Below are 19171 nucleotides of genomic sequence, written 5' to 3'. Positions count from 1 at the left end.
TTCTATTGCTCATTAAAAATTCAAGTGCAAAAGTAAAATATTCTCGACTGTGCAGATTAAGGAGGTAAAACTCTGAGCATGTAGTGTTTATTTCCTCACCGAAGAAGCCATCTCCTCCTTCAGGTCGTCGTATTTCTCCTCGAGGCGAAGGTGTTCTGTCAGGAGATTCTGGTAACGAGAGCGTTCCTCGTTCAGATCCGTCTCCAGCTGCTGAGTCTCCTGCGCTATTGCACGGGCCATTTTCTCTGGAAGAACAAAACATCAAGATGAGCCAAAGGAACAAAGAACAAATAAAAATAAACATGTAAATATGTCTGTATGATTAGATGTATAAACGTTATTAATTTCCTTACCGGTCATCTGCTGACTCTGTTCCTGAATCAACCTGTTCAAGTCGTTCTTCTCCGTCTTCAGCAAACCATTCTGATCCTTCAGTTCTGCTACCATCTAAACAAACAGTAATACTTGCAATTACTAAACTGGTATTAAATCACATTATGAGGAAGCTGGATAGCATTTCCTTTCACTATGAGGGGAAACAACACATAAATGCATCTTCACAGTATAACAAATCAGACTAACAGAGAAATTAATTCTGATGACACTGTTTTTAATAATCACTCAGCCACAAGACTGAAGATGATGAAAACAATATCAATGAATTTATCAGGATGAATCAAGTGGGACAGTCAAGAAAGATAGAGAAAGGTGTTCATCTCCATGTGGTTTCTTCAGTTTACTATGCATTTTATTTAATCCATACTAGATAGTAGTCATTAGTAAACTGCGTAAGAGACTACTGTGTAGAGTGAGATGGTATATAAACTCTGAACTCTGCTGGACCTGCTTCCTATTACTTGTGTATAGTCACTATAATAAACAGTTATGTGAAATAAATCCCTGCTTGACTGTGGCTCCTCAATTCTCCATGACACTTTATACGTCGACATCCTCTTTGCATAGGTTCATCACCATCCAGCATAATGTAAAACTGTTATCTGTCACGTATTCAGTGTAAAACACACCACGCTACATAACTTAACCACATACAGCACATATTCTAGTTTGGGTTATTAGTTTTCTCTTTGCTTTCAGTCTCTGTGAAGGTGGATAAAGTAGGACACTTACTAAAAGGACAAAACTGAAACTGAAACAAAAAGGAAGAAAACTGAAAGCAAAAAGGTTCAAATGACAGACTACACACACCTGTTGGAGGCTATCACAGGATCACACTACTCCATTTCCTGTGCTCACCTGACCCAGGGCAACGATGCCCTCTGTGCCCACCATTTGCCTTTTTCACCCCGGTTCGCTCTCGCTCCTAAATTAAGGAAAATGATTTTCCTCTGATGCAAACATTTCTGTTTATTCAAGGGATGTATTTTGAAATATACTGCATATGCATCCAAGAATCTATAGGGGATTCTACTCATTTGGAGCTATTTCTACTGGACTTTATTTCAGATTAACAGGACTTCAGTCAGTCACAACCTGACCAAATTTTAAGAAATTAAGAATTTTTATTAGAATTTTTTTTTTTTTTTTACCTCAGATGGTGACAAAAGGAAAGATGACCATAATGAGACTTAACACCACTGTAAACACTTTACACAGGCAGATGGAGGTTCAGGACAGAAGCTCAGGGTCTTACCTTCTCCATTTCGTCCCTGTAGCTTTGAGCCCAGTCCTCGATGGTCTTCTTCTCCTGCTGTGTGGTGCTCAGCTCCTTCCTCAGCCTCTCCAGCTCCTCCTGTAGCGACGACACCTGGTTGGCTTTGTTTTTCGCGTCATCCTCCACGCCACGCAGCCGGCCGAGTTCGCCGCGCATCCGTTCGGTCTCTGATGTGTAAGAACTCTCCAAACCGACCAGCCTCTCGTTGACCAAACGGTTTTCCTTGCTCTGCAAGTGAAGAATAGATACGTCAACAATGCAACTTTCACAAAAACTCAGTGAACGGCTCCAAATCCACAATGCTTCACCTGTTCGTCTATCTTCCTCTGCAGCTGCATGATCTTGTTCTCCATGCCTTTGTTGAGCTTCTTGAAGTGTTCCACAGACCGAGCCTCGATCTTCAGTTTCTTCAACTCGCGCTTGGCCCTCATCCTGCGGATGCAGCACTGCAGGTAGACGATGGCCTCGAGGCAGCGCTTGTACCAGCATCGCGCCAACCAGCCCCGAACAAACTTCTGAATGATCACCACCTTGTGCTCCCGCAACAACTACAGAAATGGACAAGGAGAAACAGTCCAATAAAACTGAATCTAATATAGAAACAACTTATTTAATTTCACTACTGTCACAACAATAGACATTCAGTAAACCGGAACTCAAAAATACAGATGGTCTGGCGGATATCTGCAGTATTTTATGAAGTGTGTCTTACCGCCTGATACTTCTGGCGGGCCATGTAAGCTCTGAGGATTGTCTGCATCGCCAAGGCAGCTGCCTGCTTCTGCCTGTAACGCTTCCTCGCCACGTACATCCTCTGGTACTTCTGGATGGTGGTGGCTGCCTGCGTGCGACGCATAAACTTGACCAAGCTGAAGAGAAACAAGAAAAACCACAATTAATATCTATTGATTCAGGTGTGTCTAATTTTCACATTTAGAACTTGTGTACTATAATATGTACTTAAATTCTTTCTTGAAATATCATAAAAATAGGTGAAAATGAGACACTAAATAACAGTAAAAGTTCACACACCAGCGAGCCTGGTATCCTCTGGTGAACCTCTGGATGGTGATGGCCGCGCTGCGTTTGCGGAGGTACTTCTTTCGTGCGAGCCAGCAGCGGATGGTTTTCTGGATGCGGATACAGGCAGCACGCAATTTGTCTGCCCTCAGCTTCTCCAGATATGCAACCTGTCCAGCCCTGAAGAAGATCTTGGTCTTACCAAACTGGTATTTGTCCTGGTCCTGAGGGAGATCAGAAGCAGAGGTTAGGGATAAAACACTGTGACAGAAGAGATTTAATCTGTTATGAGTTAAGATTACTGTTGTTGTGCACAAATTTAATTTTCAAAGGAAAGTTAAAGACTGCATTATGAACCTGCACTAGCTTCTCCAGAACATTTTTGCAGGTTAACTTCTTGTCAGGGAGCACATCCTTCTGCTTCATCAGCACTCTGTAACGGCTGAAGAACTCCTGGTATGTCCACCTGAGACACACACACACAAATACAGTCAGAAGAACTCATGATTCAAAATTTTGTATTTGTTCAGTCAAGTGTTGAAGCTTTGCAGTTGTGACTGCTGTGAGGAACACCAACTAACAACTGATTCAGTAAATGTTTAGTTTGTTAAATGTTTATCTTGGTAAGATTAAGCTCTAAAATACACAATATTCCAGTGGAGTATGTTCCTGCAGGGTAAAAGCTTTCCTACTGTAGACCACACGGTTTAATTTTGCTAAGTAGCGTTTACAATTCTATAAAACATAATATGCTTCACATGTGACAGTCTGTGAGAGGCAGCTGCAATGTTACTGTGATAAATCAGTACCTGGATGGGAAACCTGCAGCAGAGATGCGAATGGTTTCCAGGACACCACAGGCTCTGAGCTGCTGCACTGCACGTTTAGGATCAAACCTGCCAATAAATAACCACAGTCAACACAGCTCACAGCACAATTAAATAACAGGCGACCATGTTAAAGTCAGGAAGCTGTCATGAATGGAATCATTTCTGCACAGTAAAGAAAAAAAACTCACGAGAAGGCCAACTTGAAGTCATTGGGTTTAATGCAGCGGACGTAATGTGGAGTGGTCGCATTCAGAGTCTCCATCAGCATTTGAAGAGAATTACGAAACTACAAGAGATCGTGATTATGGCCATCTGTGTCAACATTTTCTTACATAAGAAATAATAGTGAGCCACTATTAAGATAAGATAAGATAAGATAAGATAAGACTTTATTTATCCCACCATGGGGAAATTTCACAGTTACAAAATAAACATTGACAGGGCAATGCAGATCTTGATCACCCTAAAAGGGCTAAATTCACAATAATGACTTTTGCCCTGTGCTTTATCGTCATGGCAACAGCCTGTCATTTACAGAAATAACACAGTCACTGACCAATTGGAATTAAAGATTCAACAAAGCAGTGACATAAGTGAAAGCAATTTACACTGGCTGTGTAATTTCTGTGTAAAAACTAAGAACTCTCAGCCCATTTTACTCCACTGAAAACTTCATTTAATTTCAAACTTAACACTGAAATCAATTAATCACTTTTAGTTAATTAACTGACTCTCTCCTAGCCTAACAGTGGACAGAGAATCTTCATAAATCCCTCCACCCCCATTTCTCATAGAGTGGAAGTGTATAGGTGTATAAGAGTGTTAACCTGGCAGCCGACAGTCTTCTTGTGCTCTTTGCTGCTCTTGTCCCGACCCTTGTCCGGTTTGATGCTGAGGCGGGTCCGGCCGCCAGTGCCTGGGACTTGACCAGTTGGACTGGTGGCTTTCTCCTCATCCTGGAACAGCTCCACCAGCAGGTTGAACTGGAAACAACAACCCAAATACAGTCACACACTAGGGCCAGAATCAGATGCTGCAGCTACCAATGTATCTGATTATGTTAATCTGTCTACTGTGAATCTCACTACAAAGTATTAAAATGTTACTTTAAATCATCTTGTCTCACATGTCATGCATCTGGATTTGTTTTATTTACTGCGTAGTGCATACAGGCTGATAAAGCAGGATGACAGCTGCATTTTGAGCATTTTAAACAAGTCTTAATAAAAGTAATAAAATTCCAAATAAATAATAATGAATTGAGCGCAGGGAAAGGTACCATGTGTTAATAAATTTTTTCTGGCACTTTAAAAGACTAAAAAGGCGGAAGAGCTACATTTGGAGAAGAAAAATGAATAGGTGTTACTGGATTTGTTGATTATGGTTTGTTAAACTCACAGTCAGAGAGTGGTAACAATGTTTATAACAACATAATAAACATGGTAAATGTTATATCACACACGAGAAGATGACGCTGTGTCAGACATGTACCATATAACCTAAAGGTTATATGAGGAAGATGCTGTGTTATGTGCATCAGGTCTTCCTGCTGCGCTCAGAGCATTGCCATGCTGCGACTCTCGCCAGCGCCATTAAGCAGGACAGCCACAAAGGCTCACGTGCTGCTCGCTCTTAGCATCACCCTGAAAAGATAAAAATACCCTCCTTCTTTTGTCTCCTTGTGTATTTTTTTATATCCAATCCTTTCTCCACCCAGCGTGCCTTTAGTGCTTCACATGCAGCGAACAAAGGCCCACACACACACACACACACACACACACACACACAAACACACAACTTCCATCTCCTCAGTGCTGTTAGACAGAGTGATAAAAAACTCAAGAGACAGGGAAAAAAGCTAAAGGAAGAACTACAGGCAGACCAGCGTTGTTAGAACGCCTCTGTTTACCTTCTGCTGGTGGGGAAGGGTTGTCATGATGAGGACAAAACCAAACATACATGGACAACACATGGAGACACAATGACAAAAGAAACACAATGACATTAAAGTAAAGGTTAAATGAAACCCAAATGTCAAAAATCCAAAAGGTCAAGTGCAAAATCATTATTTCCCCCATCAAAAACTAAAATACACATCTACAAACCAAAAACAGAAAACAAACAGGCAGACTAATGATGAGGCTCCAGTTGATGGGGGTGAATGACAGGATAATGATTTTCTCTAAACCTCTAGGATGCATTTCCACCGAAGCATTTCCCATCCTGCAGAAAGTATAAAGCATGTCTGTGGTTGGACGATAACCAGGCGCTGGAACTTTATCTGTTGTCATTTTGATTGGATTTGCAGATTGCAGTGCATCTTGGGAAACCACTACATCAGCCATTTCTTGAAGGCAATGTATTGATCAGATTTTTAAGCAGGACTCCAGTGTGGTGTACAGGTCCCAATGCAGAGGCTTGAATTGCTTTAAAACCTGAAGGTGCATCTCATATCTGACCGGTACAGTTACTCCTGTTTCATACAATCCTATTCTTTATTTGTTTTTCTAAATTAGCAAAAATGTTGGTAAAAAGTTATCAATATCAATTTGTATTGCTTCTTCTTTTATTCTACAAGGGCTTAAGAGCAAATTCCTTTGTACTCATTTTGGGTTTTTCCTCCAAAATGATTTGGATGCGTTTAATCTAATATCTTGTTTATAACTTGTATGAGAGAAAGACAAGTTGTTTTTTCAGACTTTGAGTAGCCTGTCACAATTATTATATACTTGTCTTATTACACTTATTTGGGCTGGTCTCCGTTCAGTTGAAGACAAAAACCTGAATGTAACTAACAAAAATGTTGTATTTTAATTATTTGTGTCCACATTATTTTCCACTGTTTGAGCTTTGACTGACACTGTAAATAATGTCCTACTGTTGTGTTCCTTCACTTCTACTGGTCATTATCACATATCTATTTGTAAAGTTATAAGCTCAGTATATCTAAATCATTTAAGTTAAATCTAACCCGTGCATTTTTTGTTTACAAAGTCTAAACACCAAACAACCTTTCATTTTCGTATGTCTTCCACTGTCCACAGCTTAACGGTTTTTCCTCTTTATCTGCTGGCTTGTATGAGTTTAAATAAAATATTGTTGGATTAAACTACAAGAGTAGCACAAAACATACAGAAAAAGCCAATCATTACCAACTAAAATTCATTATTGTGGCAGTTTGAGTTGTGACAAAGTCATGTTCACAGATCTCAGTTACATCTCTGGTGAGAACAACGCTTTCATTACTGAAATAAACCGTGTCCAAACTATAAAATGTGGAATCGACCTGTGATGAACCAACTCAAACAGCATCAAATTCTGATGTTGTTCATCTGTGGGCAAACACACAACATTTCATTCTGCATTTATTCTGATAATGATCAAGATGGAGATGCAATGAAATCAGATTGCTATAATAAAATAATTTTTCAGTCATGTAGTTAGGATGGGTTTGTGACAAGGTCATGTCGTTTGTCCGGCATTTGTAAGACATCCTCCTAATGGAAAATACACACAAACACACACAAGCAGGGCAGAGAAGTAAAAATAAATTTAATTAAAGTTAATCTCATTAAGGGGTTGTTCCCTATCGATCCCGATTGTTTAAGTCTCAGTGATGGCAACAGATTATAGATCAGTTGTGCGTCCATGAGACTGTGTGTGTGTGTGTCTGTGTGTGTCTGTGTGTTCTGTAAGTTAAGGGGTTGTTAGAGGTTAGAGCAGACAACATTTAAACCCTTACCCAGTTCTGCTCTTGTTGAGGTCGACTGTGTAAAAAACAGTGAAAGGTCACAGCGAGCATGTGGACAAACACGCTGCATCAAGGTGTGTGTATGTGTGTGTGTGTGTGTGTGTGTGTAGCCAAAACAGGATTGAATAGCTTAGGTCTTCTTTTACCCCAGAGGGTTTTACACACTGATCTTGAACCAAGACTCACACTCACACACATGTGATGTTGATTCAGATGTGATTTCACTATTGCAATGCCATGTGCATACAGTAACTGTGTGTATGGACGGAATGGATTTCCCTTTTTTTTTTTTTTTTTTAAAATCGACTTCAGCCTGTTTTTTCTTCTTGAATATATTTTGTTTTCAAATAACTGAACCATAGAGACGTTGAGAGGCTACTGAACATATTTAAAGATTGGTAAGATGAAACCTGCTGTTGCCTTAAAGAAGTCATATTTTGCTAAACCTACTTTATTAGTCTTTGGTTCATTTATTTGTGTATTTGGACCCTAATAGTTCCAAAAGTTTGAATTTGAACCCTCCAGGTGCTGCAAAGCTATCTTTATATTCATTTTGGCAAAAATCGATTTCTACAACCTGTTTCAGTTCCTGCTTAATTTGTTACGTCTATAACTAGTTACATCACAACATTTACACATATAAGGTCAAGACATCTGACGAACATTTCTCAGAGTACGCCATAATTGTTTGTCAGCAGCAGCGGTTGTAGTCCATACTGAAAATATGTCTTAACTTCGAGCCGATTACCTAAAATGTTCAGTTGTTGGTTGAACGGGACAGAGCAGCACAGCCAACAACCTGGAGGGGGTGGGGCGTGAAGTGGCTCATTTGCATTTAAAGGGCCAGCGCTCAAAACGACCTTTCTGGCATCATTACTCAGAAATAGGGTTGAAAATGGACCTGTGGAGTTGAATTCATGAAGAATTCAGACCCAAGTATAGCATTTACAGTTTATGTAGAGCACAGGGAAATATTTTAAAATGCATAATTCTGTTTAAAAAAAGCTAAATATCACTCCTTTAAGAAGCTGTGTACTTTAAAAAAAATGTAACTGCTGTGTTAATTGCATTTGTGTACTTTCATACTATGTGTATTTTTAATATATATGCTCAAATCAAATATTTTTTTGTGTTATCATTATGAATTAATCCAAAATCTGTGTAATTAAAATATATGTGTCTCTACAACATCACATCTCCTGGTTCAGATTTTTAGGGTTTGGTGTCTTCACATGACCAGTGGAGGGCACTGCCTCCCTAAACCATCAGGTGGGAATATTTTTCTCTCAGTAGTCTGTTTTTCCACACAGACCAGGTGTTACAGTGCTCCATCAGCTTCAGACGCCTCGATTTTGATTCGCTCACTGGATCCTTCAATGAACTTCGAGTGTGATGAATAGAAAGACTCTACACATACTGTAGAATGTATTCACTGCAGGGTTATTTATTCTACACTGTGCAGGCATGTGCGTCTTGTTTGTACATCTCACCTTGCTGGCTTTGAGCACATTGATCTGTTCTTCATTCACTGTGTCCTTGTTCTTCTCCAGGAAACCATCACACTGGTATTCTACCTGCAAAACAAAAATAGAACGGTTTACACTTGAGATATTTCACCAGGACTGTAAGAACATTCACATTTTATATAACAACAATATACTTGCTTTCTTATTTTACAACTCAGGTTCTAGCCGGTTTTTCACACGCCAATTTAGTTTCTTAATATCTGAGCATGTATCTTTCAACAGATCCTATTCTTGTATCATATGATGAGCTCCTTGACTCTAACATGACCTGCTTGAGGAGCTAAGATGTGCAGATTCAGTAGATTATGTTAAATCACTTCTTAAAGCACATTTCTATAGGGTTGCCTTTTATTTTGGTAAACACATTCCTTTTAGTATTTACTTGATGGTACTTCTGTCTTATTGCATTTATCACCAACTGTCTTTCCTCCTTTCAATGCTTTTATCACTGTAATATGTTACCACTTTACTTTTCTTTTTTTAAATAATTTTACTTTTTCAAGAAGGTTTTGTACAGAAAAAAAAATAACAGTAACATTTAAAGATGGGTGTACACATTCAAATAAAATACAGTAACTATATACAGGAAAATACAGTTTTATAAAGAAAAAAGAATTTATAGATAAGAAAAAGATAAAAATAAATAAGTGAGTAAGAAAAAGATTTACACAAAATCTGGCCGTCCTAATAAGATACAGTATATGTCCTCCACTTCTCCCATATTTTATCAAATCTATCATTTTGGAGTCTGTTGGAGTGATTCGCTCCATCACAAAAACTGAATAAACAATTTGATGCCAGTCTTCCAGGGTTGGGGCATTTACATTTAACCATTTTTTAGTAACAGTTTTCCGAGCAGCTATACTCAACATTACAAAAAAACATTTAGTGTCCTTATTTGTGTCAAATGAGTAAATATATCCAAAGAGCAACTCAACCCATTTGAAAATTGTATGCATCCTTAAGAAATTTCCTAATCTCTGAATGAACTACACTCCAAAAAATTGTATCACTTTTTTTTAAATGATGTGTTGTCATCTTTTTTTGTACCTTTTCTTTCACTTTTATTGGAAGTGGTTACTGATTTTACTGATTTTATGTGTTCTTTTCTGTTTAATTACTGTTTAAGTTCATTAACTCTATATTTGCTCGTATCATAACATTTTTTTCCCCAGTTATCTAAGCTTAGTACATTATTCTTTGATTTACTGGTGATACTATTGCACTTCTACAGGGGTTGGACAAAATAATGGAAACACCTTCTATGATGCCACAATGTTAGGTGTTTCCATTATTTTGTCCAACCCCTGTAAGTTCTGAGTGTCATGTTTACATTGACTTACAAAGTACTTTTCAAACTGTTGTTTATAAAAGTGTTAAAGTGTAAATAAAGACCGTTCTTATTATCATTATTAAGAGACTTGTTCAGAAAGACTCTGATACTCCTTGACACATTTATCTGTGACATTAGTTGTAGAATCTAATAAAAACCGACATGACAGACATGACATATAATACTGCAATAAATAAAAAAAATAAATAAAAAAAGATTCAGTGGAGGTTATGAAAGTTTTTAGATTTATATGGACAATACAAGTCACTATTAGGTTTGAAAAGTTCAAAGCAAAGAGTTTTTTTAATGTTAAAAATCTGATAACAATAAAGAACACCCTCGTTTTAAAGCTACAAATACCTCATGCCAGTGCTGCAGCAGCTAATCTGTCCTAAATGTTATCTAAAATTATGAATTTAATCACATTTTTTACAAATCAAACAACAAATATGATGTCAGTAAATCCCACCTTGTCTGCAAAATGCTGAATGATGAAGGCGCGGTTGGACATGCGTGGCTTTTCAAACAGAGAACAGGTCTTCAGGTGGGTGTTGTACAGTTTCTGAGCCCATGAATCATCTGAACCTTTGGGCATCTGTTGTTGGAGAAGATATAAGAATGTGAAAATTATCAGGAATGCATAACCATGTGCTTATAAGTATAATAAGTGGAAAAAAACACATTAAAAATGCTACATATATAGATTTTTTTTATACAGACAAAAAATTACAAGTCCTTTTTGTGTTTGCAATTCTGTGCAATAATGTCAGCCATGTGGACCACCTCAAATGTCAACAGCCTGTAAAATGACCTTTGAAGTGGTTGAGAGCCGTATAGAGATTAGACATCATTGTGAGTAATCTTGCCGAGGTATGAACATGTACAGATATAACAACTGTTTGATTTTGCATTAAAGTTAAAAGCTCATATACATCGATTCAGACATGTCCCAAAAGTCACAGTTCTGTGAAGACATTTAGACAATAACAATCAAACCGAGAGACGGAGAGCAGAGACGCTTTTATGTCTGTGGTGATAGTTTCACACTGGGTTTCCTTCCTGTATGTGATCTCTGAGGAGTGCCATAAGTGTAGGAGTTGGGAGGCACTGACAGGTCAAAAAATGTAAACTGTAGGTGCGAATGGACAGATGGTTCCCACTGAGATGTTCAGCCACAACCCACAGCCTCTGCTCAATATGCAGCATGGACCTGCTTTAGTTTTACTGCTTGTTTACATACATTAAAAAGCTTTTTATTCCACTGCCAATATTAGATTCAACTCTTATGCAACTCTATGCTGATGGCCTTTTGTGTGACCACACATTTTTAATAGACAAAAACCTACATAAAATGACAACTGCATTAAAACAATACATAGAAGTACAATCTATTCAATATAATTATGGAAAAATGAGTTGAAAACAATCGCTTCAACTTTTCAAGTGCTTCATGCATAATTCATAAGCACTGCTGAATGTAAAGACTTGATAAAGTACATATTAACTTGCAAGGTACACATAAGATCAAGTGATGATGAGCAGATGAAGGCCATTATTTATTCAAATTTAATGATAAATATTAACTCAAATTGCTCCTGAGAGTTTAAAAGGGAGGGATGTCCGATAAAAAACATACATTTTGTGAAGGGCCTGTGTTCAACAGTTCACCCATGAAAACCCAAACTTTTTGTTCATCTCCATCAGAGGGGAAGTACCTTGCACTCCTCGTCCAGCAGGTCTAAGATGCCCATTTTAGCTTCTATGAGGTTGATGCAGGGTTGATTGTCATAAAAGTCAATCAGGGTCCAAGGGATCTGCTCCTTCATGTATTCCTCCTGCTCCAACTTGAACACATGCTGCACACATACAAAGTTAAGGAATTAGTTGTACATTTACAATTAACTTGATCAAATTACTATCTAATATCAATCAATATAGTATGCAGTTCAACAGCTAAAAACACATGGTACTCACCATATTGAATTGTTGCTGGAGTTTCTCGTTGGCATAGTTTATACAAAACTGCTCAAAGCTGTTGATCTCGAATGTCTCAAACCTTAAGATGAAGAACACACAAGTCAACATCTGTCATTCCCAATGTAAATGTGACACCATAATATGATTGCAAAGCTGGCTTACAACTTCTAAATGAAGATATAAAAGAATAAAATGACATTTAGAAGTTGAGCCTGGTCAGCTGTTCATCAATGTTTCAAAGTCGAGCAGACGTACCCATAGATGTCAAGCACACCGATGAAGGAGTGCTGTTTGACATTAGTGATCAGTGCTTTGTTGACGTGCTCTACAATCCAGTTAAACAGCTTGGCGTAGATATGTTTGGAGAGTGCATCTCGGGCGTTGGTGGCCTGCAAACGAGGGAGGGTCTTCACATATGTCTCAGTGGCTGTCTTCAATTTCCTGTGGCAGAGCCACTGAGCCATATCCTGGTAGGTGACGCCCACCAAATCACAGAACGCGGTCAGGTGGCGATTGTTGGGCTAAAGAACATAGAAGAAAAAAGCCAAATCATCACTTTAATCATACTTTTTAACTTTTAAATTACTGATCTCTTCCATTATTTACTAAAATACATTGTAAATATTATTCTCACAGGAATAAGGCTGCTGTCTGAATCTCTGTCCTTTATCTCCACATTTCCCAGATGAAGAATAGCTGCCAACACCTGGAACAACCCCATCTGATAGGACTCATTAATACCTGCAGAGAGCAAACACACACAAACATCAACAACACTAAGATAATTAGTAAAAAATATCAGAACTTACACTGAGTTTACAGTTCTAACTTTAATATTCATGCTCTCTGTCTATACCATGTTTAGTTTTTGCCCCGAAACTCCAACCCACAGATCTTCCATTTATTTTTCTAATCACTGTATATTACTTTCTGTACTCAGCAACCAGTTTATACTTCAGTCACACACTGATGTGCATTAGCCTGTCAGTTTCTAACAGTGTCAGCAGTGTGTTTGTGTTACCGAGCAGTGAGAAGGCATTTCGAGTGGTGCAAAGTTCCTTGGTGTCATCCACACCGTCGATAACGGGGCTGCGGCCCTGCCTGGTGTACAGGAAGTCGTTTGCACTGCCTGAGTAGAGACAGAGAGAATACGTTTAATATGAATTTAAGATGCACTAGATGCAGTTTCAAGAAGCGTTGGACGAATGATCTTTATTAAGTCACAGAACATTGTAGGAGTCTGACAGAACGTCTTGCCAGACATTGAGTACTACTGATCCTAATGAAGATTAACTCAGTCTCCAAGTCAAGTTCAAGTTGTACATTTAGGGACTTTTATTGGCAAATAAACCATATTTATGCAAAAGTAAATTTGTGTCACTTTCAAAACTTTCAGTCACAACTGTGAAGAAACTGTAAAATCATCTATTCTTTTACCAAAAATCCAAAAATGTCCAAAAATGTTAAGTGAGAAAACATAGATTTTTAAAATAAAATTAAAAGTGTGACATATGTCCACTTGGAAAAAACAATGAGCATTTGTTTGTGAGAATGATGTTAACTTTCCCACAAGCACTTCATTTACACACACTTTACACTGAATTAAGGCATGGCCTGTTGCCTGGCAACAAGAGCCAGCGACATGACTGTGACAACCTCTCTTTTTACAGAGCCAGGAAGTCAGCGGGAAAGGAAAAGATGGCAGCTGTGTGTCTTATGTGTGTGTGTTTATGGGTGTGCATGAGAGAGATGATGCCAACTGAGTGGCTGGAAGTGACAGTGTGTGTGTGTGTGTGTGTGTGTGTGTGTGTGTCTGTGTGTGTATGAGCAGGTGCAGACCCACAGTGGGAGCGCTCCACATGAGAGCCTGTTCAACCACAGCGATGAGTCCTACCGACAGCATGAACACTATCTGATTCAGTATGAGGCAGCACTCTTCAGACATTTTACTGTGGGCTGCGAAGATTTTTTTGGAAATACAGTGCAGTGGTTAGAAATGTTTTTCTACTGGTTCCAGCTTACATCCACTGTAGCTGACTGAAGCTGGTTCTGCAGAACAAATATCACAACTGAGACATCCTACCAATTAAACTTTAATCATTTTTTACCATGCTAGACTGTTGAGTTTCCAGTACAATGGGTTTCCAGTGTTGTGGTAGTTTGCCTGCTTACTCTACTTTGAGAATGCTATGAACATGGTGCATTTTAAGATTTCCAAGTACTGTTTGAACAGCATCTATCTGTGCATTTGTTGGGTGCATGTGTACATGTGTCACTCTTACCCAGCTGCAGATTCTTGAACTCAGGTAGATGAGCAGATGCACAAAGCTGATAGAAAACATGATAATTCTTTCCTCGTCCGCCTGGAATGAAGGCATGATGAAATGTGAATAATACTATACACCTGCAGTACAGTGGGCTTATAGTCACTGGTCAGTGTCCTTTTATGGCAGCGATGGAGGAAGTATTCAGATCTTAACAGAGGGTATTACCACATCTTGCAGTGCTTTACTATTATACACCATGTTTTTGGATTAATATTAGTGTTGAATTTGAGTGATCATAGGTGTTTAAAAGTTCGTGCAGACTGTAAGATTCTTACATTTAAGGGCTGTGGAACTGAGATTACATACAGAGACTGTGCAGTGACAAAACATACTGAATCTCAGACTAAGAACTAAACATCATCAGTGCATGTCATCATTTTCTGCAGTAAACCCTTGTACATTGCTAGTATTCATAAGCACATTAAAACCTACAAAACTGAGGTGAAGGGAAGAATGAGTGTATACCAGGTCATGACTTGGGGATAATTAGGCAACCTGGGATGACAATTTTACAAAAAAAGCTTAATGTTAGTAGTTTTAGCTGGCTGCACATTGATCAGTGAGTCATGGTGCCTTTATATTAAGTAGATGTAGATTGGAGCGGCAGTCATACTATGAGATGGATATCCCAAATTTCTGCAAAATCTTTGAAAATCTCTAACTGTGTGACACAAGACATAAGAATATTTTAGGTTTTTTTGCCATGACCAAATATATCGCTACATATTCTCATCTTTTGTCTGGAACACAACAAAATCATCAACATTTATGCAGCTTAAGGTTGACCTATTTAACAGACTTTTGGGTACTTTAATCTACTGCAGTGCATCATATATTTGCAGTGTCGCTTTCTTGTGAAAACTACGGAGTCGACTTTTCACGAGCTGAGATAAAGCAGGTCTGCTTCCAGCTTTGTGACAATGCATTTTCTTGCAAATACCACTGAGAGTTTATTTATAAGTAGGAACACATATAAGAAACACATCATCCTTTAACTCATCATAACACATATAGAGAAACATTTACACTGGTTAGAAAGGAAAATGTGATGTGAAAAGTACTTAAAGCTCTCAGATAAATGTAGTAGAAGTATAAAAGTGTACAAAATAGAAGTACTCAAGTAAAATACAACTACCTCAGATATACTCAAGTATCCCTGCATCACAGCTTCTGCTTGTTTTTTATTCTTTTCTGTTTCATAATAACACAGTTTACCATCATCGCATCTGGACGCTTCATTGGAACAGCTGGTGATTTACTGCCTTGCTGAAGGGCAGGCCAACAGATGTCAGAATGTCAGAAACATGCCGAGAATCAGGCACAATATGTGGTTGTATTCCATCCACAGGTCTGTTTCATCATACATCATTCAAAGGATTAGAATTAATAACAGAATATAATAAAAAGTACAGATGTTTGCACAGTCAGAAACATCTACAGCTACTGATTCACAACCTACAGTGTGGTAATGACAAGGGAAGGTCTAGTATTCTGCGGTGTGTTACCTGTGCCCTACATTGGTGCTACTACACCCAAATACAGAATGCAAACACACATGCACATCTACACACACCTACAAATGGGAGGTGCTGGAAGCAAGCATGTGAAAAATGTAAGAAGGTAGCAGTTCTATTTTTCCACCGACATCCTCATTCCCCAACTGCACTGCCTAAGGACGGCAGAGCACAATATCCTTGTTCCTTATCTAGACAGTGCTCTTCTGGCTCCACCAGTGAGCAAACATGACCCATCAACACACAATAAAAACCTAACAGATACAGCAAACATTTTCTGTATAAAGAACTTCTTAATAAAAAGCAGATGACAAAGATATTTCACTTTTTAAGACTTTGTTCAGTGATTTTAGGAGGAAGAAAAAAAGTGAAACATTCGCCACGGAAAAGGTCACAACTTAAATCATTACATAAGGAGGAATGTGTGGGATGTTGAAAAGAAGAATAAAAAGAGACAGACAAATGTGTAAACAGTGTGACAGACGGACTGTTAACAAATGAGTTTACTTTGTGTCTTGGTACTTGTCTTTGTGAAGGAGGAAGTTATTGCTGCATAGTTCTTCTGCTCCTCAGGAAACCAGGAATACACAGACATTTAATGTGTGCTGGTTATCAGACTGCTTGGGTGTGTGTCTGTGTCACTTCACAACACAATATGCATCTAGAAATCTGATTCTGCACTAATTTAAAGATTTTTTTGTTTCAGAGCCAGATAAGAGTTTGTTCCGTGATAAATAATAGCTCAGAATGGATTTGACAGTAATGGTCTGGTATCAGGTTGTACGCTTTTTGGCATCCACACAACCACTCTGATTCCAGCCAACAGCCCCCGAAAGTGTTACATTTTAGCTGCGGAAGGTACTGTACATATATTATTGCTGACAGGTTTAAAAAATGATATAGCGCCTGTGGTTAAAAGTTAATTAGAGTTTTGAGGCAGGGATGATTCATGGTAATGAGCAAATTACAAATTCACACATATAATGTGTAGTAGACACCAAATTACAACAAAAGACTCCATGTGTCCTTGAATGAGTGCCTCACCTGAAACACAACTCGTGATTTCTCCAGTAGATATGTTCTCATGTTGGCGCCAATGATACGGTAGCGGCTGTCAAAGCCGATCTCAATGTATTTCCCAAAGCGGCTGCTGTTGTCATTTCTGGTGGTCTTTGCATTTCCAATGGCCTGACAGACAGAAGACAAACAGGAATGTCAGGAGTTATACATAAATTACATATGTACAACACTACTCAGAGAGAAAATACAATAGTGAGGCGATAATTTCATGTTCTACTATTGAAAATTTAAAATCACAAATTGCTGAACACTGCACTAATATCAGAAATAATCCACATAGTAATTGTCATGTGATTTTACACTTTTCCAGACTCTTTTGACTCTGTTAAATTATTACCATTCAACATCTTTATCTATGGTATATATGGAGATATTAGATATTTCAATTGTGCTTACTTTAAGAGGGTGACTGTATTTAGCACAAGTCAGAGAGAACCTAGTACTCTATTACAATTTATCAATAGGATCTACATGGTGTGTAGATCTATTTTGTTATCACATGTCTTCAGGTCTTTCATAATGACTTTTCTGACAGAGTAAGCCAATATCTTTAATTGAACTAATCATTAACATGACTTGACTTGTTGAAATTGCCTGAACGGGTGATCAAGGTTAAGCTATTGGGACATCAGTGAAAATATTACTAATTCTAATCTAAAATTTGTCCCACAAGTTTATGTAGTTGATGTAATAATATGTGTTATCTTGCATGGACTCACTTACTAAAAATGTGAGCCAAAGAAAAATGCCTATTTTACAATTGAGATGATGTAATGTAGCTAGTGTTTTAGCCTCATACTAATTGACCACAAACTTAGACGCATGTATGTGCATTTTCAGAGTTCTTGTTTTTTTTATTTTAAGACTTCACTTACTCAAGTGACATATTAAAAGGGGTTAATGGACATCCTACCCTCCACATACAGGAGTCAGCTCAATATGTTGATGGGCATTTCCATCTGAGCGACCATTCCACTGCAATAAATCATGTGTGGTCAGCAGCCCGACTTCAAGACACAGGCCTGATCAATGACCCCACTAGGAATTGTGAGTAGAAGGGTTGGGCTACATACAACCACACAAACATCACAGTGATTCAGTCGGTCTGATTAGAGCTGTACCATGTGTGAGCACAGAGAACTACTGCTGAGTTAAGGCTAAACACACAGTCTTTCACTGCAGACAAGGAGTCTTTGAGCAGAGCAGGTATTCCAGACTCTGCCTACATCAGCCAAACACATGCAAACACCGCACACAAGCACTCTCACTCTCTCTCTCTCTCTCTCTCTCACACACACAGGTTTTGTAATATTAAAAAAGGCTGATGCAACTATCCACGCTCCATCTAGGCTGAGAGTCCAAAGTGACATCACTGCGACGAAAGAAAGCTCTCTATTCACTCTAACTGCTCATTCCTGATTGGCTTTGGTGGCTGCAAAGAGAGTGATGTCAGCTAGGGGTGGGGGATGGCAAGAGGTGGATGGGGGAGAGGGAGATAAAGGCATATGCTCATAGGAGAGATGTACAATCCCTCCTCCTGTCCCCATGACTCTATTGGAAGAAACACACACACACACACACACACACAAAAGGAAGAGACTTGTGTGATCACAGCAGAGAGCATCCTCAGGCCAGAAAGACAGAGTGTGGTGGAGAAACTGAGGTAAATGCCAGAGGAGAAAGAATTAAGAGGGGAGAGGGAGGTGAACAGTAATGAAGCAGCTTTTTAGCTCTTGGAGAGGTGGATCTAGTTTTGAATAACACCCATATCCCATTTCCTGTAAACATTCTGACTAATTTGGATTGAACATGTTGTACATAGTCGTGCAAAGTTGGTGCACAGATCTCAAATTTCAGCTCCAGTGTGTAATAGTTAATGGAAACTACAAGTAAAACTAACAGACAAAAATGACTGCCAAGAGGAAAAATACTTGAGGAATGGAACTACTATTCACAAGAAAGGTACACTGAGTAGTGTTTCTGAACCTTGCCTTATTTTACTCTATTTTGTTTCTTATGCTACACATAATCAGGAAAGAGAATTTGTGAAATGAACTGTGCCGTTACTCTTATGTCTCTGATCCCATGCTCTATGTTCCTTAAAAAAGTGAAATTTTGATTTAAAAAACATGAATGAATAA

The 19171-nt window shown here is 38.5% G+C and overlaps 1 protein-coding gene across 1 annotated transcript in view; it reads right to left on the bottom strand.

Moving 5' to 3' along the window:
- myo5aa (myosin VAa) overlaps nt 1-19171 on the bottom strand; it is a 61782-nt gene that overhangs the window by 19755 nt on the left and 22856 nt on the right. The window contains 21 exon segments of the mRNA XM_030163460.1: nt 100-245; nt 354-447; nt 1652-1900; nt 1981-2220; nt 2385-2541; nt 2705-2916; nt 3050-3158; nt 3502-3588; nt 3711-3808; nt 4350-4505; nt 5432-5434; nt 8764-8847; nt 10602-10727; nt 11848-11988; nt 12107-12188; nt 12365-12630; nt 12744-12850; nt 13131-13238; nt 14392-14460; nt 14463-14472; nt 16995-17138. Of these exon segments, the coding sequence (XP_030019320.1) occupies nt 100-245; nt 354-447; nt 1652-1900; nt 1981-2220; nt 2385-2541; nt 2705-2916; nt 3050-3158; nt 3502-3588; nt 3711-3808; nt 4350-4505; nt 5432-5434; nt 8764-8847; nt 10602-10727; nt 11848-11988; nt 12107-12188; nt 12365-12630; nt 12744-12850; nt 13131-13238; nt 14392-14460; nt 14463-14472; nt 16995-17138 (2688 nt within the window).

The sequence above is a fragment of the Sphaeramia orbicularis genome, chromosome 3, assembly GCF_902148855.1.
Source record: "Sphaeramia orbicularis chromosome 3, fSphaOr1.1, whole genome shotgun sequence".
In the NCBI taxonomy this organism is placed as follows: Eukaryota; Metazoa; Chordata; class Actinopteri; order Kurtiformes; family Apogonidae; genus Sphaeramia; species Sphaeramia orbicularis.
The sequence above is the reverse complement of the archived record's forward strand: the minus strand, read 5'-3'. Positions and strand labels throughout refer to the sequence as shown.